Source organism: Carya illinoinensis, chromosome 3 (assembly GCF_018687715.1).
Source record: "Carya illinoinensis cultivar Pawnee chromosome 3, C.illinoinensisPawnee_v1, whole genome shotgun sequence".
Lineage (NCBI taxonomy): Eukaryota > Viridiplantae > Streptophyta > Magnoliopsida > Fagales > Juglandaceae > Carya > Carya illinoinensis.
Genome location: NC_056754.1, coordinates 1,392,727 through 1,416,927, shown reverse-complemented (window position 1 = coordinate 1,416,927; position 24,201 = coordinate 1,392,727). Strand labels below are relative to the sequence as shown.

Below are 24,201 nucleotides of genomic sequence, written 5' to 3'. Positions count from 1 at the left end.
CAAAAATCTGCCCATTTATTATTTCCCACCGGTGTGGGACTAAAAGGAGCAAAAAACAACAGGCACACGTGCGTCTGGAGAGATATGGCAGCAGGTAGAGAGAGATTGAGAGATAAGGTGGTGGCTTTGTGCTTTATTATCTAATTTTCTCGCACTTTCTTGGAGAGTTTCTCTAGTTTTCTCTTTGAGGCCAAGTGGGGTGGGGGGAAGAGGGTGTTTGCTTGTCACCACGGCGGCAGCGACTAGAGTTTTGAGAGAGAGAGAGAGAGAGAGAGAGAGAGAGAGAATCGAGGGGTAGGGGAAGGACTGAAGGAGACGTAGAGACTGTCGACTTAATTGGGGATTCAGGGGGAAGGGGAAGGAAACGTAGGGTTTTTTTTTGTCTTTATGTACAAACTCGGCTAACCAGGTTATGAATATGAAACTCAAATTTTCTACCCGAGTCTGGATTAGATAAATCCGGTTTTAATGATGCGAGTTTTAATCCGAATTTAATCAAGGCCGGAATCTGAAACTAGAATCAAGGTATGCGAGTTCCAGACCAGGCCGGACAAAAATCTGGCTTGAATGAACAGTCCTAAGTACTGTCCAAAAATTGTGATTGACTCGGCTCAATACCGACTGGAGTCATCGCCATTTAATAATCACATTCAGACTCTAGTTAATGGGAGGGTTAGTAAATATCTCAGATTCTCAACATATTTATAAGTAGCAATTAAATATTTTGAATTTAGATGTTTTATTAAATTTGAAGAAATTAAAGATAAAAAATTGAATAAAATATTATAGAATATAAATTTTGTTTGAATATAATTTTTTTAATATAATTGGTGTTTTGTAATTTAAAGTGATATTATTGTTTATGTTTTGTTAGTAAAAATTGTAATGATTAGACAATAATTATATAAAAAAATTAAAGATTTTAAATTAAAAATATTTTGTGCTTCATTGATATTTGAAAATGAAATATATGATAATATTTGAAAATATTTGAAAATATTTGAGATAAGTTGTATTGTCTATCAATGAGAGGGAATCTCTTGTCATTACTTTACTCTCATTAGGTATTTGCTTAAGGTTTTGTATTTTTAAAAACATACAAATGCAGTCTAAAAGAAAATAAAAATGAGAAATGATAATTATAGTAATAAGTGCACAATTATTATACAATTATTTTAAAAAAAGTGAATAAATACGTGACTTATATTAAATTTTTTTAATACTAAACCTCATTTGAGATTGTATGATACTTACGCATTTTATGACTTTATGTAATATTACTTAATAAAAATTAGTCTCAATTGTTTTTAAAATTTTTTTAACTCATCTTATATAATTATTATAACTTTTTAAAATATTTATACAAAATAAAATAAATAATTTAATTTTTTTAATCTTAAAATAAAAATAATATTAAATTTTTTTAATAATATTTTATTTTATTTTTAACTCTCATATTAACTCATCTCATCTCATCTCATGTATAAAAGTAAATGAGGCTTTAAGTGGTTAGACTTTTATCTCTAAAATTATCTAGAGGTTGCTTAAAATTATCTAGAGCCTAGAGGTCCCTACAAATCATATAATATTTTAATTTGTTTTTAAATTTTATTATTTTTAAAATAATTAAATTTTTCTACTCATTATTTATATATCACATATTTGATAAAAACAATAATAATAATAAAAAGATTAATATGTGATGTATAAGATTTATGAATATAATTTTTCATAAATTAATAATAGAATAAAATTAACGATAGCATTATAAGAAGATAATATATGAGTTCCGGAATGATTCAGATTATCCTTCTCTATTGCGAACAACTCAAGTAACACCCCGCCCTCTTTTCCAGAACGTTCGTACCCCCAGAATCCCTAGAGACACACCCGCACGCTATCGCCTTCTATCTCCTTATCTCGCTCTCTGTCGTGCGCGCGCGCACTGGCACACACATTGAGAGAATGTTCAAGAAGACAGTAGAGGCCAAGTCACACCAGAGGCTGTCAGGGGCAGACAGGAAGAAGCTTAAACGTACAGTCAAAGACCGCTTCCCCAGAGCTTCCGATGCCGATATCGACGTCTTGCTCCCTCCCAAGGTTATTTATTTATTTATTTTTTATTTTTCTCTTGTTGATTACAATTTAGAATATTTTCTAGTAACGAAGCTTGCGTAGGTTGGATTCGGCATAAAAATTGTTATCCTTTCCGGGCACTAAATATTGTGCTGTTGACCTCGTATGAAGAGTATTACCATCTAGATGGATAATGTTTAAATAATTATCTGTTCTGGACCCTGGTAGGTGCTATTGACACAGCAATGCTTTTTGCTGCATATTTATTATTTACAGCCGGGGCACTATTAAACTGGACGCCTCAAGTACTTAATTTGGATTTTGTAATGAGCAAGGGAGGATTAAAATGTTCAAGTTTTGTTGATTTTTTAGCATGATATATTCATGTATTCATTTTCCCTTTTCTTGTCAAGAAAATGAAAGAACCTGGTTTGCTTAGTTACTAATCCGGTACTATTTATTTAATTGTAATTTTTCAGGCAGAGATAACTGTCACAAAGCTTCAAAATCGAGTCCATGTATATGGTGTTGAAGGAGGCTTTCCTATGTTTTTTGATATTGATGGGCGAGGCACAGAAATATATCCCACCGGTATTTTATCATTCATTAGCGTTTGGTTTAGATTCCTCCCGTTACATTTGCATTCGAATTGTCTAACGTTTCCTCAGTGATCTTCATTCCTGCCCCTTGGTATACTAATGAGACAGTTTAAAGTGTAATCGCTCTTGACATCTTCTGTTTTTCTTGGATATGGATGGTTCTGATCGTGTAGAGTTGTAGAAGTCATTGCATAAAATATTTCCAGGAGTTTTACACTTTCTTGGTAGTGCTTTTTTTCCCCTTAGATGTGAATGTTCATTACTACAAAAAATGCTAGTTGTACAAATTGAAGTGCTGGATTTCACTAGAGAAGGAAAGTAAGAAGTGAATGGCGCTATAACATGCTACAAAGTGAAGGGCGAGATAGGTTAGGGCCATTCATCAAGGAATATGGTGACTACTAATTATGAATGAGCTGCAAATTTAGAACTCAAACAGGCGGTGTTATTTTTACATCAATGGAATATCAACTTAGAAAGCATGAATTCAAGTTAGACTCACTAATCGGGACTGATGAATTTCTGAAGAAGTGTTTGCTGTAGAAGTGTTGAAATGTGTAAAATGTTCCTTTCGATTGTTCTCTTATAGGCTGTAGTTGATCACGGCTTGTTTTTACTATTGCAGTTTTTGCTCTTTGGAAGGTCCCCGAGCTCTTGCCTGCTTTCATACTGAAGGGTGGTGAGGTTTCACGATTTGTCATCGGAGGGGCAGATTTGATGTTTCCCGGTATCAGTGTACCTCAAGAAGGTCTAGCTTCATTTCTAGCTGGAGAACCATGGGCAGTCAAAGTACCTGGCAATCCAGCTGCCATTGCAGTAAGCATTTTTGGAATATTTACATATATATATTTACCTATAAAAAATATATATATTTTGTGGGATCTTGGACCGTCAAAACTCTTCTGTAAAGTTAGTTATTGCCCCATATTTGACTGATCTTGGTGCAGGTTGGTGCAACCACTATGAGCAGTACTGAAGCCTTAAAAGCCAGTCTGCGTGGAAAGGCATTAAGAATAACTCACTATTATCATGACTTGCTTTGGTAACTGGAGCTGTAACGGTAAATTTGAGATTGATTTAGAATTTAAACTACTAATCCCTGCTTATGCACTTCTTTTACAGGGAGTCTGTTGAGGGCCACTATGTGCCAAATGCTGGCTTCTTAGAAGATGTCGTGTTTGAGGATCCTGCATTTCTGCAGTTGTGTACTTCTGAGTCATGTGAAGGTGCTAGTGAGGCCTCAAACAGTCAACAGAATGGCAGTGGTAGTCATGAAGTGGGGGAACCTGTTGATGTAACTAATTCTCTGTCTGAATCTAATCAAGCTTCAAGTTCATTGACACAGTTTGATGTCGAGAATGTTACTGCCGAAGAAAGAATTGCAGGCGTCGGAGATTTGACGATAAAAGAAAATGTGCCTTCTGAGGAATTAAGTGACCATCATACTCTATCCACTGAGGATGTGGATGCCCTTTTGGACAAATGCCTTTTGCAAGCCTTGCATACGACGGTTAAAGACAAAGACCTTCCCTTGCCTGGAAGCACGCTATGGTACGAAGAATGTGTATTACTTAAATTGTAATTCTTTTTTCTGGGTTGGAGGGGGGAGCGATCCACCCCTTGAAATTTGGGAAAATAAAAATGTCCTTTGAGATGGTTGTCTTTAAGTTTCTTTTTATCCAAATAGAAAACTAGCAAAAGGAGCTAAGGCTAGAAAAATAAAGTTTAAATATTGTCGCTTGAGAGTAAATCGGATTTCAAATATGATTTTCGTTTCAAGTGTTTGTAGTATATTGTGCCTCTTGTGCAAGCACAATAATTGAAATTGAATTCAGTCATCGATATGAAGCCAAGCTAGAGTTGAGTAGAGCGCACCAAACCTGTACTCAAGTGAGCCAAGGAACTTCATTGGGCTAAGTTGAGCAAGGGGAAGATAGTACCCACTCCCATCTATTTATATTAGTGTTCTTAAGCTCAAAATTCTTAGTCTTTTGCATTGTTTTGCGCATTCTTTCATTAAATATCTAACAAATGGTGTTATCTTGTGAGTGGTGTAGGTCAAACCATATATTGCCTTGCAGACCCCCAGGAATCACTCTTGACATCAAGAAATCATCCTACAAAAAATTATCAAAGTGGTTACAAGCTAAATCATCCACAGGACTGGTGCGTCTCATACTGCTTTTCCATGAGTTATAATTTATATTTCCTCTAGCAAACAGAGTATTTATTTAAGGCAGTTCTATTTGCGTAAAAGTTGAAAACTTCTTAGAAGGTGTTTACAGATTTCGTCAATGTTATTCAATAAATGAGGTACTTTTACCTATAAAAAAAGATTTCATCAATGTTGTTAGCTGGTGTGTGGTTATTTTAAAGATTTCTTCAATGGAGTTAGCTGGTTTATGGTTGCTTTAAAGAGTTCATTAATGGAGTTAGCTGGTGTGTGGTTGCTTTAAAGATTTCATCAATGGAGTTAATCGGGTTGTGATGACCTGTTTGGCATGAATATCTAAATTACTGGGTTCGATTTAGTTATAATGGTATGATATGTTAAAGATGATTAGTACTATTTGTGATGCCAAAGTCCTATATACACAAATGCACAGCTATTTTTTTTTTTTTTTTTTGATAAGTAATCAAGTGTATTAATGAAAGAATAGGCAAAAGCCATATGAAGTACAAAAGTATGCCCTAGCTACGTAGGGAGTATAGATACAAGGCTGTCATGAAGTGGCCCATTAAAAATAACAGTTGTGGCCCAAGTACTAAGAGTTCTAAAAAAGAAAGCTATTAGTTCCTCCCTCGATCTCTCTTTGTCCTCGAAGGTCCGATCATTACGCTCCTGCCACACACACCACATGATGCATATAGGAATCATCTTCCATACAGCCTTGATCCTTTGATTGCCTCTTAAATCTGTCCAGCTAGCCAAAACTGCCACTACTGACTCAGGCATAACCCATCCCAAATCCAGTCTACTAAAAACCTCGTTCCATAACCAACTGGCCACATCACAATGCAGTAGAAGATGATCCACCGATTCCCCCCCCTTCCTACACATACAACACCAATCTGCGATAATCACCCTCCGTTTTCTCAAATTGTCCGTTGTGAGGATCTTGCCCTGAGAAGCGGTCCACACAAAAAAAGCTGCTTTGAGGGGCGCCTTGTGTCTCCAAATCCTTTTCCAAGGGAACTGAACAGGGGGCTCATGTGACAAGGATTTATAATACGAGCTAACCGAGAAAACTCCTTTACCTGTAGGAATCCACCACAATACGTCGATATGCTGGTTATTCGGTTTGAAAGAGTACAACATACTGAAAAAGGCTGCATAGCTGTCCATTTCCCAATCATTTGCCGCCCGACTAAAAGTGATGTTCCACTGGATGTGTCCTCCTGTTATCACCATGACATCTGCCACTGAAGCATTCTTAGCAACTGCGACCCTGAAGAGTTCTGGAAATAGGGCCTTTAGTGCATCAGGACCACTCCAAGAATCTTGCCAGAATTTGATTCTAGTCCCGTCTCCAAGACAGAATCTCGAGTGCCGAAAGAAAACCTCCCACCCTCTTCTAATATGTTTCCACAACCCCACTCCGTATGCCCCTCTCACTTCATTGGTACACCAACCCCCCCATAAACCCCCATATTTGCTCTCTATCACCACCTTCCATAGAGCTTCTGGTTCTTTATGAAATCTCCACAACCATTTTCCAAGTAACGCCCGATTAAAGATTCTCAGATTTCTGATGCCCAAACCACCACTAGAGAGAGGGCTACATACCTTCTTCCACCTGACTAGGTGGAATTTAAATTCCTCGCCAATACCACCCCACAAGAAATCCCGCTGAAGTTTCTCAATCCGGAGTGCCACACTAGCAGGAATGGGGAACAAGGACAAGTAGTAAGTTGGTAGGTTAGAAAGTGTACTCTTTATCAGGATAGTCCTACCTCCTTTTGACAGGTACATTCTCTTCCAACCTGCAAGACGGCGTTCTACCTTCTCAATCACTGTATCCCACACCGAAGCCGCTCTCGAGGCTGCCCCCAACGGTAGACCAAGATATAACAAGGGAAGAGCGGCAATCTTACACCCCAAAATATTCGCCAACTGTCTGAGATGTTGTACTCCTCCAATGGGCACCATCACAGATTTGTTCAAATTCACTTTCAAACCCGATGAAGCTTCGAAGCAAAGCTATAATCGTCCGGAAGTCAATAATGTATTGTACAAGGGACCCCAACCAATCATTGCATTTGCTTGACAGAGTAAGGTATTTATAATCTATGGTGGGAGCTTTTGCAATGTTGTTGTTTGCCTTAAAATCAGAGGTATGTTGCTTTTGTAAGTAATTTTGTGTTGGTATATTTGTGTGTTTTTGTTTGCCTGTAATAAAATTGATGTGTTTGCAAATGCGACCCACCTAAGTTGTTTCTTATGTCTTGTGGTGGAGCATGCATGATGGTTTGTTGACAAGGATGAGTTTTCTTCTTGTTTTTGGGGAAACTAATTACACGTATGTCGATTCTTTTACCATTTCTTTTTCCCTTTTCCCCCTTTCATTTTGGAAAAAGGGGTGGTTGGGTGTGGAAAATTATAGATCTTATGTGAAGTGGATTGCATGACCAGGATGAATTGGAAATTGGAAGTGGGAGCTGGGTTATTTTTTTGATAAGTAAGAGAAAAATATTATTGGTAATAACGGCATAGCCCAAGTACACCGAGAGTATACATCAAACAAGCCTAATTACAACTAAGCACCAGTGAGATATACAAGCAAATCATGGAGTTATCTGCATTACAAATAATGGCCAAAGCCCAGGAGAGTAAAGTAGTGTAAAAAAATCACTTCAGCTCCTCCAAAGAACGCTTCATGTCTTCAAAGCACCTCCTGTTTCTCTTCATCCACAAACACCACATAATGCAATGAGGGATCATTCTCCACACAGCAGCGATGCGGGCATTTCCCCTTATACCTGTCCAGCTCTTCAGGATATTTTTCACTCTTCCAGGCATAACCCATGCCACCCTATTCCGATTAAGGATCTCATTCCATAAACCCTTGGCCACTTCACAATGTAACAAAAGATGATCCACTGCTTTCCTGTCTTTCTTGCACATACAACACCAATCTAAACTGATAATACCACATTTCCTCAAGTTATCCAAGGTGAAATCCTCCCTAGAGATGCAGTCCATATAAAGAAAGCAATTGTAGGAGGTACCTTGGAGTTCCAAGCGCCTTCCAAGGAAAACGGGGATCATCAGTCAGTCCCAAAAGAGCCTTATAGAAGGAGCGCACCGAGAACTTTTTATTTCCTCCAAGATTCTAAATCATCTTATCTTCCACTTCAATGTCAATCGACATAGCATACAATGAGTCAAAGGAAACAACAAATATATCCAATTCCCAGTCTTGAGCTACACTCTAAAAACTAACGTTCCAATGGACAACACAACTAGAAAACACCAAAAGATCAGCCACAACAACCTCCTTGTCGCTAGAGATTTGGTAGAGCAAGGGAAACACTTGCTTTAGGCCCCGTTTGAATGTTGAGATGGCCTCAACCCATCTAATCTCATCTCAACATTCAAACATCATTTAAATACAAACATTTTTTAATTTCAAATTTTCAAATTTTTAACTTTTTTATCTGATCATGACAACTTTTCCAAACTTCTAAACTAAATACAAAAAGCAATTCAACTCTTTCAAATTCCAAAACAAAATAATATTAAAAAATTATTTCTAATAATGTTTTAATTTTATAATATTTTTATTCAAATTTTTCTCTCTTCTTTCCCAAAACTCCATAAAATATCTTAACTCAAGCCATTTCACTACTATTCACAAACTATTTCATTAATATATACAAATTTCTCATCTCATCTCAACATCCAAATGGGCCTTAGAGTCTTTTCACCGCACCAGACATCATGCCAAAAATAAAAGCTAGATAATATTGATATGTTAGTTATTATGAAAAACTAGAGTCCACAATGCAAATGCAAGTAGGAAGTTCTGATCAAGCAGCCATTGCAAACTCCAAATCTCATGTCATGGTACTAGGAACAAGTGTAAAGAAGCAAAATAAAATGTCAACTGTATTTTTAGCCTCAACATTCTGTTTGGAGATTTGTGTTTGAGGTTTTTATTTAAATTTGATAGATCTCTTCCAAATTTTGTTGGTTTGATGAAAAATAATGAATTTCGGTAGGGAAAAGATTTTGTGGTTAACATGCTACTGTAAATGTAAAACATCTATGCTAATTCCTATGACCGTAGATAATCGTACACTTCCATGGAAACTCTGACCTGATGATTAGATTCTTTTCAGTTTGTCGATAAACCCCATGCACATCCCCACTTATCTATACTCGTCACAAGACCTCCAGTTAGGGACTTGAGTCAATGATGGCCTTGTTGTGGGAATTAGCAGGAAGTAAATCTAACTGAAGCAGGGTTGTAGACTTTCATGATGAAGGGACTTTAATGTACCATGCTTTATTGTTGTTTTCATCGTTAATCCTTATGTAGCTAGTTTCTTTTTCTTTCTTTATGATGATCCTGCATGGACAGATTGCAGTGAAGGAAGATAAACATAAAAAGGAGGTTATGCTATCTTCTTTTGACCGCAATCATGCTGAGTACTCATCCTTCAAGCCTGAGAAACGGAAAGTAGAGAAAAAAAATGAGATTAGTGATCATGCTGCCAATGAAAGCCGGTCGAATAGGATGCTGGATGTGGCAGAGATCTATAAACCGAGTGTACATGTCAATCCCATTTTTGCATCTGTAGGAGCTGATAAGGGAAAACTTTTTAGTGCTTCAGAAGCTTCTGATATTGTCTTCAAATACATTGAGAAAGAAAATCTGGTAAAGCCGACAGACAAGTCCATTGTGGTTCTGGACGCAATATTGTGTGATGCTCTGTTCAAGGGGGTCATTAAAAAGGGATCAACATACCCAGCAGAAATTCATAAAAAAGATTTAGGGCAACTATTCATAAACCGGATGCAAGCTCACCACCTTGTGACCAGAGGAAGCGAGTCAGTTGTTCGCAAAGGTGCTCTGAAAGCAATTCAGATACTGACAGAACGGCGGCAAGGTAACAAGAAGGTGACTAAATTCTCAGGGATGGAAACTTTTTTGGTGGATGCTGAAGCCTTGGCATCAGAGCTTCAGAAAAAGTTTGCATGCAGTACATCAGTGGCAGAATTACCAGGTATCTTGTTTTGTCAGTCTATTGAGAATGTCATTTTTGATGGTGTTTATCAGTTGGTAAACATAGTGAGGTATTGAATATATTTATTTTCTATTCTAGGGTTTTCAACTTTTGATTCATATGGAAAAAATGATTCAAACTTTTCTTTGTATCAAGTCAGTGAAGCTTGTCAGTGTTATCTAGATATTTGATTTATATTTCTAAGATCTGTATGCTTTTTTGTTTCACCCTGGAAAGAATTAGAAAGTTGTGTTTGTGTGACTTCTAATTTCATCTAGCAAATGCATCGAGATAAATACATATTCCCGCTGATCTGAAACTTTGCAAAATTTCCTTTTTTCAGGTAAGAAAGGACACGAGGTTCTGGTGCAAGGTGGTGTGATTGATGATCTCGCAAAACATCTTGTTGAACAGTATGGAATCCCAAAGAGATACATTGAGGTTCTTGATAAAACCAAGAAATAAGAAGTGGATAAAAGCTAAGCTTTCTACCGATCATCCAAGTTTACTTGAGCGGAAACAAATAGATTGCCTGTGGCGCAATAAATTGTTTTTTGGTTGCCTATATTTGCTTGTGCGGGTAATTTGACAAGAAGTGATGCCGTTTCTTGCAAGCTAGCATGGCTGAAATTCTGAGGATTTTGTACTGCAATGAATTACATACATGCCTTACTTTTGCTAGATGGTAATATCTTCAGATTAATTTTACTGGTTTGTACAAATATCATTCATATCATATGGTTCTATTTTTCAGAAATGATTTATTCTTTTTTATTGGTTAGTTGTTGAATGGACGTGTTTAGTTTGTAGTTATATTGGATCAAACAATGACTAACGACTAGACCCTGCTGGCAGCTGGTCCACGTTTTCATTGAATTTTGTGGTTGTAGTGGTTCAGCTAGGGTTGGGGTCTTTCCAAAGGATGGGGCTACTCTGCCGCCCCATCCTTACAGCTGGGCGTGACCCGCTCAGTGTAATTTTTTTTTCTACTTTTTTTTAATCACTTTTTTAATCATTAACTAAAAAAAAATACATTGTTACACTTAAAAATCACTTCCTTAATTATTAAGTTAAAAGAATAAAAGGGCAGTACAGTGGCTTTTTTCCCTTCTAAATAGATGAATGTTATATACAGTAATAAAGTGTGTAAATATCGTGTAATCGGTTTAAAAAAGAATAGAATTTATGATTAAAAAGTTAATTTTTTTTTCATATAGGTTTTATATTAATTTACTTTTTTTAAAAAAGTTGTATAACACTTGCACAAGTATAATTATAAATATCAATTTTCTTCTAATTAGGGCAGGAAAAATTTTACCCCTTATTCCTTCTCTGTCCCAGGGGTGACTCTATGTCCGTGGACCTTTTGCAATTGTTCTGCCATGTTATCCCAAACTACCATGTTACGGCGGCTGTTTGGTGAAAATTCGTAGATTACTTAAAGAAACATTCCACCAATAAAACGATTGGATGATTAACAGCATCAACGATCCTGCATTTTGAAAACTCCAGAAAATCCAAGATAGTATAAAATCATTTTAACTCATCTTATTATTATAATTTTTTTAAATTTTTATGTAAAATAAAATAAATAATTTAATTTTTTTAAATCTTAAAATTAAAAAAAAATATTTTAATAATATTTAATTTAACTTTTAAAATTTTTAATGTAAACTTATCTTATCTTATTCATAATTAAAAAAAACAAACGTGGCCTAATTCCTTCTTGAGTGACGATCAAAGATTCAGGGTAAGGCCCAACTATTAAAGAGGTTGTTGGGACTCGTCGCTTATAAATGCGTTGCAGGGAGATTGATGAGGACGTCAGGATCATACCCCAGTGCACATTGGTTTATTTGGGCAACTAATTGGAGGCTTATGTTTCGACGTCAAATTAGTTGGTGTAAAACATGAGTTAAGACACCAAATTCATCTCGAAGGTTCTTTTCTATAATAACAAGATTCTTTGTTTCATTTAAGGATAACAACATTTTTTGTACACTTAAATTATCAGAGCCCCTTCGGACCGGTCCGGCTGTTCCCAATGGATTACCAGCCTCCAATAATAATTTGCCACGTGAGCGATTCCACACAATTCACGTTAGGGTCATCACAGTCGAACGCCCCAGTCGAAATCCTCCTTGCAAAGTAGATCTCTTCTTCAGATGCCTTAACCCAGTCGAATCCATCGCGCCCACCATCTCCATCGGCAATAATCTCCATCCCCCGAATGAGAAAGCTTTTTTACAAAGTAAGCATTAGATAGATGATAGATACTGTCCTTCTTGTTACATACCATCGTATTCCTTTCCCGATTTGAAACTCCAATCTTTCTCTCTCTTAACCTTCCCTCTACCTCCTGACCTGCAATCAGCTTCTTTCCCCAAAATGCTACACCTTTACTTCTCCTTCCCTCTCAAAATTTGGATCCAAACCATCACATATCAAAATCGGTGTTTGCTTTTGTAGCCCTTTATCTAGGTTGAGTGATTTGATCTGAATATGATCATAACTGTGTAAAAGTTTGTGTTCGGTTTCATTAGATATTTGGGAAATTTTGATGGATAACAATAATTGGAGGCCCACCCCAAATCAAGGCTCCGTAGGAGGAGCAGCAGGTAGCAGGAGAACCCACCATGGACACCGGCAATTTTGTTCTTCGTCTTACCAAATTAAATAAAGAAAAAAAAACTGGCAAAGGTTGGTAATCAGGTGTCATTAACGAGGATATAAATCATCATGTAGAACGAAGAATGCTATATTGAGTGTAATTTCTTTTCCTCGTTGGAGACGAGAGGGGGAGCAAGTGGCTGCAAGTTTGCTAAGAAGATGAGGGTCTGCGACGGGCTCTGGAAGGTGCTGCAAGTTATCTCATATAATGCAGTCACATTTGTGTTACAATAGACCACTTACGTGCTACTAACTTATTGGTGGGCTGTTTTTAGGTAGAGTACAGACCGACCGGTTATAAGATTATCTCTTAAATTATTAGAATTTTTACCCTTCTAGTCCACGATGATACACTTTAATCATAAAAAAATTGTCATCCCGCACGTTCTATTAAGATTCGATTGAAAAAATTACACCCTATTCCATATTTTTACGGAAATTAGGGTGTAAGGTACTGAGTTTGATAGTTGACGTGCACGTTGTATAACAAACGAGGACAACGAGGTGGCTCCAAACAAATAAAAAAATAAATAAATCTATTTATTATTTATTATTTATTTTTTTATTTTTTTCTCATTATTTTATATGTAATTAAATAATAAAGTAAATATAATTAATATTTTTTAATTAAAAAGAATATTATATTATAAAATAATAATAAAAAGGATAAAAATTGGGGTGATAAGTATTATTATTTAAAAAAAAAAAAATTAATGCAGAAAGTTGTCTCCGCTCGCCAGCCCCGCCTTTCTGCCACTATGGATTTTTAGTAAGATGATGATTATTTGATCTCAACACAACTGCATTGGCTAACTACACCTCTATCCTAGAAGATCCACCGTCACTGTAGGAACGAATTCGCGTTCCCTAGAGAGCTATGTCATCCACTCCTCAATGTGTCGCAGAAAGAGACGGAATCCGTCCCAAACCCAACCTCACATGGAAGACGAAGCTCCTTCTCAAAGCAATGTCCTGGATCGTCCAACCCTCTCTCCGCCCCAACATGACCGTCAACCGACGCCTCGTCAACTTCTTCGATCTCAAAGTCCCTCAATCTCCCAGTCCCCACCCCCGGTCTGATGGTATTGCCTCCTCCGATACAATCGTTGACCCTTCTCGAAACCTCTGGTTCCGCCTCTTCAACCCAATCCACCCTACCACTAGTGGCAACGAGGTCGTAGGCATGCCCGTCATCGTCTTTTACCACGGCGGCGGCTTCATCCTAGGCCACGCTAACTCGATGGCGATGGACATCATGGCACGCCGACTCGCCCGTGAACTCCATGCCATCGTTCTCTCCGTCGACTACCGCCTCGCCCCGGAGCATAGGTTCCCGTGCCAGTACGAAGACGGGTTCGACGCGTTGAGATTCATCGACGAAATGGACAGCCGCGATCTACCTGCCAGCGCTGATCTTGGGCGTTGTTTCCTTGCCGGAGAGAGTGCCGGAGGGAATCTGGCCCACCACGTGGCGGTCACGGCTGGTGAGTACGACTTCAAGCGGGTGAATCTCCTTGGGCTCATAGCCATACAACCATTTTTTGGAGGGGAAGAGCGGGTGGAATCGGAGATGGAATTTTCCCAGGGTCCGGTTCTGTCATTAGAGTTGACGGACTGGTTCTGGAAGGCCTTTCTGCCTGAAGGGTCAGACAGGGACCATTCGGCAGCGAATGTATTCGGGCCGAATAAGGTTGACATCTCTGGGCTGAGGTTCCCTCCCACGCTTCTTTTCGTTGGAGGATGCGACCCATTGCGGGACTGGGAGATTAGGTACTGTGAGGGGCTAAAGAAATCCGGAAAACAAGTCTACTTAGTGGATTATCCGAATGCCGTCCATGGATTTGCAAGCTTCAACGAGACGTCCGAAGCATGTTTATTTTTATCGGAAGTAAAGGATTTCATGCAAAAACAAATGGCCAAATTGACGAGGTGACTCGCGAAACTGCAACTTCATTTGCAAGTGATATTGTATGGGTCTGTTATAATTTTCCGGATTGTGTAGCCAGCAGTACTCTTGTTTATTCCAGTGATCATGTATTGTATTGTGAATTACTTGTTAAGATATGTCTGATAGTACTATTGAATCATAACGTCAGATAATGAAGATTATGATATTTGAAAGGAGTCTCATGTATCCTAGCTAATAGGTATTGAGGCATGCCAAGTCAAAGATTCTAGAGATCTGGTTTTGTTGTATCTAGGGTCTTTTATTCTAAGCTTTTGCTGCATGGGATTGCGATCTCTTTTAATTAATCATTTAATTTCCCATTACAAAACGACGCAAGAAAGAATGGCAATGCCTTTTGGTAACATGCGTGGCTTATTGGCAGAATGGAATTTTAGATTTTTATTTATTTGTTTTGAATAAGTTCTGATCTGTTTGTTCCATAGTTGTTGATCGAATGGCCGTACAGCACTGTCATGCTTTTTACGTTAATTGCTCGATCGGAACTTGTTAGGTAGCCTGTATTCTGATGAGGGAGATTATCAGGGAAGTGAGAAGTGGGGGATCGATGTACGTAGCCATCGGTGTACCAACTTCGATGAAGAAGACCTTTTAGCCTGGGGGGAAAGAGTCAGGAAACCCTGTTTTAAAGGTACCTTTTGTTATTTCTGCTTTGACTCGCCAGTCTATTTGGTGAGACGACATATCTTCATTTTTCACACGCATCCAATATCAAACAAAATGAAAAAAAAAGAAAAGAAAAGACGTGGAGGCACAACAACATCCTTAGTTATGGTGGGTTTTACAGGGATTAAAAATTGCTTCAAGCTTTCAAAAGCCTAAGACCCGTTTTTAATGGCACCTTTCGAACTTATTTGGGCTTGTATCGCATGGTCTTTTGTGTCCTATATATGTGTTGGGAACTGGTCGGAGATAGAGATGAAACTAAATGAAAGGAGAGACAAAATTTAACGTGGTTCGGCAATTGCCTACGTCCACAGCTGCTGTGATTTCACTACGAAATGATTTTTACAACAAATTCTCTCTCTGTAGACTCTCTCTTATCACCCACTTGCATTCACTCTTCTTTCTTCCGCACACACACTTCTCTACACTCTGCCTTCTGCACAATTAAGCTCTCCTATTTATAGGAGAGCAACTCACTTTCAGTGCAGCAATTTGCTGCATCAATTACGGAAAGTGGGTTGAGTGTGTGCTTAATAAACTAGGAAATCAAAATGGGTGGGTGCCTTTCGGTGCATTAGATATATGCAATGCACAACCCACTAATCCACTAGTGTTTGTCTCCACTCATAACAATCTCCCACTTGGAGACAAATGAGTCTACATATCTTCATAGCAACCATCACAACAACTTCAAGTCATGCCTTTAAGTACGGAGGCCAACTGAAGCTACACACAGCTTCAGTTTGTCAGCAGTAACTCCTTTTGTGAGTATGTCTTCTGGGTTCTCTGCTCCTCGAATCTTCTCAAGTATCAGTTGTCCACTGTCGAGAAGAGATCGGATAAAATGGTATCGCAACTGTATGTGTTTCGTTCTGGAATGAAAGGCTGGATTCTTTGCAAGAAAAATAGCATTCTGACTATCACTGTGCAGAATGCCTTTTTCATTCTTCTTTCCCAATTCCTCTAAGAATGACTGCAACCAAACCATTTCCTTCCCTGCTTCAGTTATAGCAACGTATTCCGCTTCTGTAGTTGAAAGAGCAACAATATTTTGTAACTTAGAAGCCCACGATACAGCTGTACCACCCAGCGTATACACAAATCCAGTAGTACTTTTTCTGCTGTCAACGTCACCTGCTAAATCAACATCTACATATCCCTGTAGCTTTAAACCTGCTTTCGTAAAGCATAGTGACGTATTTGAAGAGCCTTGTAGATATCTCAAAATCCACTTGACTGCTTCCCAATGCTGCTTTCCTGGATTACTCATGTATCTGCTCACAGCTCCCACTGCTTGTGCAATATCTGGCCTTGTACAGACCATGGCGTACATAAGACTACCAATAGCAGATGCATAGGGAATTCTGTTCATGCATTCTTGCTCTTCCTCCGTCTTTGGCGACTGATCCTTAGTTAGTTGAAAGTGACTAGCTAAGGGTGTGCTTACTGGTTTCGCTTTGTCCACGTTAAACCTTCTGAGTATCTTCTTCACATACTCCTCCTGCGAAAGCTTGAGAGTATCATTAGACCTGTCTCTAATAATTCTCATACCAAGGATTTGTTTTGCAGCACCCAAATCCTTCATCTCAAACCGCTTTGACAATTGCTTCTTCAGTTCATTGATTTTCTTGATGCTTGACCCTGCAACGAGCATATCATCCACATACAACAGTAGGATAATATAAGTGTTGTCAAAGTTCTTCATATAGCAACAATGGTCAGCCTGCAATCTTGTAAATCCATTACTGCACATGAAGTTGTCAAACTTCCGGTACCATTGTCGTGGAGCTTGTTTTAGGCCATACAAGCTCTTCTTCAGTTTGCAAACTAGATTCTCTTTTCCCTTCACTGAGAATCCTTGTGGCTAGTGCATATAAATGTCTTCCTCCAAATCACCATGAAGGAATGCAGTCTTCACATCTAACTGCTCAAGATGTAGATTCTCTGCAGTCACAATTGCCAACACTAACCTGATAGTAGTCAATTTTACAACTGGGGAGAAAATGTCTGTGTAGTCGACACCTTCTTTTTGTTGAAACCCCTTCACGACCATTCTGGCTTTGTAGCGCTTGCTACCATTGTGTTCTTCTTTAATTCTGTACACCCATTTATTGTGTAAAGCCTTCTTGCCTTTTGGAAGCTTAGTTAGCTCCCATGTCTGATTTGACATCAGTGACTCCATCTCATCTTGCATGGCTTTCTCCCACTTGATCGAATCTTCAATTCGTAGAGCTTCATCATAACTTTCCGGTTCACCACTATCTGTTAGCAAGATGTAGTATAGAGATGGTGAGAACCGTTGTGGTGGCCTGATTATCCTTGAAGATCTTCGAGTAGCAGTGAGTGGTGTACGTTGTTCGATCTGTGTATCATCATTTTCTTGATCCTCGTTCTGATTAGTGTTGACTCGAGTAACATCAAAATCAACAACCTCAGGTTTCTTTGGCTGTTCCTCAGATTCAGCTTGTGATTTAGTTTTGTACAGAATCTGCTCATTAAATATCACATTTCTACTTCTGATGATTTTGCGATTTTTATCATCCCAAAATCGATAGCCAAATTCTTCATCACCATAACCGATGAAAAAACATTTTCTAGATTTGACTTCTAACTTGTTACGATCAGTAGAATCTATGTGAACATATGATAAATAGCCAAAAACTTTCAAATGGGAAAGATTTACCTTCTTTCCGCTCCAGACTTCCTCTGGTAGATCGAACTTTAAGGGAATTGAAGGTCCCCGATTAATCAAATAGGCTGCAGTGTTAATTGCATCAGCCTAAAAACATTCAGGCAATCCTGAATTCAGCCTCATGCTTCTGGCACGTTCGTTGAGAGTTCTGTTCATGCGTTCAGCTACGCCATTCTGTTGCGGTGTCCTGGGAATAGTCTTCTGAAATTTAATCCCATTTGCAGCACAGAATTCTTTAAACCCTCCGTCGATGTACTCTCCTCCATTGTCTGACCTCAGACATTTTAACTTCAAGCCTGTTTCATTTTCAACCATGACTCTCCACTTCTTGAAAGTATCAAATGTGTCAGATTTATTTTTCAAAAAATAAACCCATACTTTCCTGCTTGAGTCATCAATAAATGAAACATAGTACCGCGATCCTCCAAGAGAAGCGACTGGGGATGGCCCCCACAAATTTGTGTGCACCAACTCCAACTTTGTAGATTTTGGAGTTCTACCATTTTTCAACGAACTAACATTTTTCTGTTTCCCAAAAATGCAACCTTCATACATGTCGAAATCAGTTGATTCCAACTTTGGTAACTTCCCCTTGGATAATAGTACCTTCATTCCTTTCTCACTAATGTGACCAAACCTTTGATGCCATAGGTTGGCATTTGCATCAGCAATTGCAATAGTATCTCTAATACTTGAAGTCATGTATAGAGTACCTGTTTTTGTGCCTCGAGCTACTACCATAGCTCCTCTTGTTATCTTCCACGTGCCACTAGTAAATAGTATCGAATGCCCATCAGCATCAAGTTGTCCTACAGAAATCAGGTTCCTCATTAGCTTGGGAACATGTCGCACCTTCTGTAGCAACCATGCACTTCCATTGGGCAGATTGATTGGTACATCTCCCATGCCTTCGATTTCCAATGCTTCACTATCTGCTAAGTATACATTCCCGAAATCACCAGTGACATAGTTCTGCATGATTTCTTGGTGTGCTGTAGTGTGGAACGAGGCTCCTGAATCTAACACCCAAGATTCAATTTGGTTGTCGACTGAAAGAAGTAAGGCATCTTGGAGATCTTCTGTTGTGGCATTAACAGAGTCATGCTCATTCTTCTTCTTTGCTTCCTTGCAATTATTTTTGAAGTGGCCAATCTTGCCACAATTCCAGCACTGTACTTGTTTTCCGGATCTAGATTTACTTCTGCCTCTTCTGGACTTCGATCTGCCCCGATTTGAACTTCTACTAGCTCCTCTACCTCTCGTCTCGAGGTTTAAGGCAGAACTGGAAGTTGATGCTTCTCCTGTATCTCTTCTGCGAACTTCCTCGCTAAGAATATGGTCCCGGATTTCTTGATACTTCATCTTTGTTTTGCCATAAGAATTGCTAACAACTGTTCTCATGGCCTCCCAGCTTTTGGCAATTGAGCCAGAGCAATCAGTGCACGTACTTCATCATCAAATTCAATCCCCACTGAAGCTAATTGATTGATGATGGTGTTGAACTCATTCAGATGCTGAATAACTGGAGTTCCTTCTGCCATTCTCAAGTAGAATAGCTTGTACATCAAATGCACTTTGTTATTGGCTGATGGCTGCTCGTACATGTCTGATAGAGCTTTCATCAAATCTGCCGTGGTCTTTTCCTTTCCCACATTGTGTGCAACTGATCTTGACAGTGTTAGTCGAATGACTCCCAACACTTGTCTATCAAGGAGACTCCAATCTTCATTGCTCATGTCATCTGGCTTTCTTCCTAGGAGTGGAAGATGTAGTTTCTTCCCATAGAGATAATCCTCTATCTGCATTCTCCAGTAGCCATAGTCTGTACCGTCAAATTTCTCGATACCAGCACCTTTAACTTCTTCTCCAGCCATAACTTTACAAATGAGTTCAAATTCAAAAAAACGAAGATCACCGTTGCGTCCGAAACACTCGAATTAGCTGGAAACGAGTCCGGAATGATTCAAATAGTTTGTCAGCACTATTTGATCGTCGCGATGGAACTCCAACTGGCGTGATCTAGCCCAAAATGATCTGCAACACGTGGATGGTTCAGATCCAATGTACTGATGCTGAATCTCAAAATTTTGACCGTACGGATGAGTCCGAAATGATCCAAATATTTGGAAAGCACTATTTGATCGTCGAAATCAGACTCTGAATGGCTTAGATCTAGCCAAAAACAGATCTGAAAAACGGACGGTTCTGATCTGTCTGGCGAGTGAGATACACGCGCTGCACAGTGCGCGTGGGAAACGCGTGGGCGCGTGTAATACACGCGCGTACAGTATTGTGGCGCGTGGGTAAGAGTGAGGCGCGTGTGACACACGCGCCGAACCTCTCTAGTGCGCGTGGGGCCGCGTGTCCTTCACGCGTCTTCAACCTCTGGCGCGCGTGGGGGTGCTTGGGCGCGTGTGGTGCACACGTCTTCAACCTCCGGAGCTCGTGGGGCGCGTGGGTGGTAGCTGATGGACTCGCCGATCTTCTAGGGGCGCGTGTAGCCTCGTCCGACCTCCGTTTTCGATTCTGTTTGCGGCAACGGATTCGTCTCAACGCGAGGAACACCGTGGAGTTGTCAAAATTTGATTTTGAACAATTTGAATTTTCAGACAGCTCGAACTAGTGCTCTGATACCAGTTGTTGAGAACTAGTCGGAGATAGAGATGAAACTAAATGAAAGGAGAGACAAAATTTAACGTGGTTTGGCAATTGCCTACGTCCACAGCTGCTGTGATTTCACTACGAAATGATTTTTATAACAAATTCTCTCTCTTTGTAGACTCTCTCTTATCACCAACTTGCATTCACTCTTCTTTCTTCCGCACACACTCTTCTCTACACTCTGCCTTCTGCACAATTAAGCTCTCCTATTTATAGGTGAGCAACCCACTTTCAGTGCAGCAATTTGCTGCATCAATTACGGAAAGTGGGTTGAGTGTGTGCTTAATAAACTAGGAAATCAAAATGGGTGGGTGCCTTTCGATGCATTAGATATATGCAATGCACAACCCACTAATCCACTAGTGTTTGTCTCCACTCATAACAATATGTGCTTGCTGCTTATTACAAAATAAAATGCGGTATACAGAAAACAAAGGCAATCTGTACGCAGCGATCAATATAAAGTCAACTATTGGGAGGGATGTTTGAAACCCTCCATAATGGAAGTTATAAGGGGTAAAATACACAGGTTAAAAATGGTTTTCAAGGCCTAATCCATCAAATAGTTATCATTAGAGGACAAAGGAAAAGAGAGAGAAATAGAACAGAGAAGAAAGAGAATGTGTCAAGATATTAGGAAAAAAAAGAAAGAAGAGATAACATAAAGGAGAGGGTGAGGTAATATAAAATAAAAGAAGGGCATGAAACAGAAGGACATGAGATATAAAGGGTGAGGTGACATAGAACAAAGAAAAGCATGAGATAGATGGGCATGAGATATAAGGGCACAGGCACATACAACTCAAGGGATTTTCAGTCAGGTTTCTCCAGGAAGATTTCTTCAACCTCAAGACAAGAGTTCCAGTAATGAGATTTGGACTTGAATAAAAACTTTCGAAATCTATTGTACAGAGAGGATGAGAGACTATTAAACAAACTTATTATAGTAGATTCTCTCCTCTCAAATTCCCTTGGACGTAGGTCCAGTATCAAAACACATATATCTGCATTTTCTTTTCTATTTACTAATTTCTCTACTGTTTACCATCATACATGTACGAACGGATATTGTACAGCTGCATTGGACTACTGGTGGGGGTCCAAACAATATCAATCCAGGCCGAGAACAACCTCAACAGAGTCGGGAGTCGGGAATGGATACTCTTCCCTTCTAGATTTCTGTGCCATTTTTAGATGTTAACAGAAGTGTTACTCTATATATAGGTCAAGGTCGAGCTACGTACATACGTTTGTTTCCTTGGTGTCTTCTTATTTGGTTTTGTAGAAATACTCATAAAATTAGCAGGTTTACACCGGTAAAACCAGATCGTACTGAGAAACTCAATTGCAATTTGGAAAGAGTTTTGTTGTCAATGCAGCCAAGCGATCTGGGACAAAAAAAACGCTGGTAACGCAGTTGCAGAATACGTAATTCTAATGCGAAAAATACCGACAGTTTCCCCTTTGGTCTCTAGTGCCAGTCCTCCAGCCAGATGAATGTGAATATATGGCCTGAGACTTCAAGTCATCTTCTGACGAAGTTCGCACAAGTATTGCTTGGTATCGCAAGATCAAGTTTTAGGCTTCAAGCCCATACATACGCCTTCAGAGGTGGATGGGGGCGAAGAAGTCCCCAAGAAAATCTGAAACTCCAAAATACAAACTTGAACCAAACAAGACCATTTTTTTGAATAACTCTTGCTCCCCAAAGTCTGAGAAATCCATATAATTTCAAAGACATGCTACAGCTACAGACAAAATCCTCACCGGCCACCGAATAGACAAAGTTTTTTTTTTTTTTTTTTTTTTTGCTTTTTTTTTTTTTCACACATCTTTTTTATATCTTTGAATTTTTTTTTTTAAAAAAAATCATAATATTATTTAAAAACACTTCGTTAAGTTAAAAACTAAAAAGAATCGCTGGCGTTTGTGGGATAAGCATTAACCTAATTTCAAATGGAAATAGAGTGTTCATCGAAGAGATAGAATCCCAATTCATGTAGCATTAATAAACATATAAACTATATAAAAAAAATTATTATTATAATATCGGTGTGGTTTTTTTCCAAAGATAGATTTCTGATTTCGCCGTCGTCTACCTTCCTGATCAGGAAACTTTCAAGTGCTCTAAACACGTGTACGTGGCATTTCAGTTGTTTTGATGCGCTGTCTAGCCAAGTCATGGTAGCAGCTTATTTAAACAAGCTGGTGAGAAAGATTCGCAAATATTTAATATATACCTCTTTTAATATGACAAGGTGATCACGCCCTTAGATTAGTAATCTATTTTATCATCAATTTCATGATGTGATATTAAATAATTAAAAATTATTTATAATAATATTTTATTTGTGAGTTCATCATTTAATATCGTATAAAAAAATATTGAGAGGATCATAATAGATAGATTTTTCGGATATATAGTCACCCAACAGGAGCTTTACACTGTCTAATTCTATGTGGTTTCATTTGGTGCGTGGTATATATTTCGTGGCATCTAACTTTATTTCCTTTCTTCTTTTTCCGTTCTCTTTATCATAATTTTATTTACCACAAGTGTCACCCATTTATATGGGAGAGATACACATATCAATGGCATCTTTATTGGTAGTAATATCCTTGTGACCATGATCTAGAACAGCTTTTAACTCTTAATGATATTCTCGTGTCCTAGAATAGAAGTTCGAATCCTTGTGACCATATTGATGCATACTTTTTCAAATTGAAGTTTCATGGTGGGTACGATTCCCAGCATATTAAAAAAGATTACAAAAAATAAGTATATCATGTGTAACGCCAAAAAGTGCAAGTGGCATGCATTTCAATAGAAGTTTGGAGGTGAGGAACGAAGATATAGAGAAAAAAGAAAAAAAGAGTCGAATGGCCACAATTATGATAACGAATTTGGATATTCCTAGAAATATCCATTGGGTACCGCCATTCTTTCTTCAGCCCCATATACCTCACACCATGCTGCCCACTACTTGATCTCTTTGTGCCTAGCTATTTGATGTAACCTTCCCCACTCCCATGTCCATACGTTACATCTTCTTCCACAGCCAGCTTTTAATTTCCTTTTCATTTTTTCTCACCTGTTTTCTCTTTCTTGCCTACCATGCATATTATCATATCATTTTTCTGATCTTTAATCTCCCTTAATAGCCTTAGAATATTCTTTACTTCTTTCTTGTACAATACAATAGTCTTTAAGGCAGCGTTCACATTTTACAGCATATATATCCTAGTCAGGCTAGTGGATTCTTCTCCTAATTATATATGCTGAAGTATCCGATGCCGACAAATAGTTTTATGTTTATTCAACCATGACTGGGAAAAAAAAATAAATAAATAATTAACTAGAGGGACACGTGGAGAGTTGTGTGCCGTGAAAGCATGCAATTATTTCATCCAGTTGGAGCCCTGCATTTACTCGATCATCAAAGTCCATTAACATTACATTTGAAAGCAGGAGCTACTTTGAAGAATCATTTCTAATGAGAGCCATGGTTTTTTTGTCTCTTGGGGCTCTCACTTAGCTAGCTAGTACTAGTAGCTAGTATATATCATTTTATGATATCCACCACAATCAATCCTAATTATTTTGAGAAGACAGTACTTCTTTAGCGTCTTGAATTTTGTAA

The 24,201-nt window shown here is 38.5% G+C and overlaps 2 protein-coding genes across 3 annotated transcripts; both read left to right on the top strand.

The window, feature by feature from the left end:
- Nucleotides 1–1,804: 1,804 nt before the first annotated feature.
- Nucleotides 1,805–10,662, top strand: LOC122302336 (eukaryotic translation initiation factor 2D). 2 transcript variants are annotated; one of them, XM_043113542.1, is made up of 8 exons: nucleotides 1,805–2,100; nucleotides 2,556–2,667; nucleotides 3,301–3,491; nucleotides 3,623–3,717; nucleotides 3,798–4,226; nucleotides 4,733–4,841; nucleotides 9,260–9,905; nucleotides 10,249–10,662. In XM_043113542.1, exons 1-8 carry the CDS (start codon nucleotides 1,966–1,968, stop codon nucleotides 10,368–10,370), a joined length of 1,839 nt encoding a protein of 612 aa, XP_042969476.1. In that variant the 5' UTR covers nucleotides 1,805–1,965; the 3' UTR covers nucleotides 10,371–10,662. The 2 variants fall into 2 exon arrangements, with proteins under 2 accessions (XP_042969476.1, XP_042969477.1); XM_043113543.1 differs by lacking the exon at nucleotides 1,805–2,100 and adding an exon at nucleotides 2,849–2,899 and having other exon boundaries at nucleotides 2,578–2,667.
- Nucleotides 10,663–13,301: 2,639 nt separating this feature from the next.
- LOC122303328 (probable carboxylesterase 18) lies at nucleotides 13,302–15,234 on the top strand. The gene is made up of 2 exons (XM_043115074.1): nucleotides 13,302–14,504; nucleotides 15,035–15,234. Exons 1-2 carry the CDS (start codon nucleotides 13,453–13,455, stop codon nucleotides 15,036–15,038), a joined length of 1,056 nt encoding a protein of 351 aa, XP_042971008.1. The 5' UTR covers nucleotides 13,302–13,452; the 3' UTR covers nucleotides 15,039–15,234.
- Nucleotides 15,235–24,201: the final 8,967 nt, after the last annotated feature.

Coding starts and splice junctions, on each gene's coding strand:
- LOC122302336 (XM_043113542.1), top strand. CDS start 1,966: ATGTTCAAGAAGACAGTAGAGGCCAAGTCACACCAGAGGCTGTCAGGG. Junction 2,101..2,555: donor ACGTCTTGCTCCCTCCCAAG/GTTATTTATTTA, acceptor GTAATTTTTCAG/GCAGAGATAACTGTCACAAA. Junction 9,906..10,248: donor ATCAGTGGCAGAATTACCAG/GTATCTTGTTTT, acceptor TCCTTTTTTCAG/GTAAGAAAGGACACGAGGTT.
- LOC122303328 (XM_043115074.1), top strand. CDS start 13,453: ATGTCATCCACTCCTCAATGTGTCGCAGAAAGAGACGGAATCCGTCCC.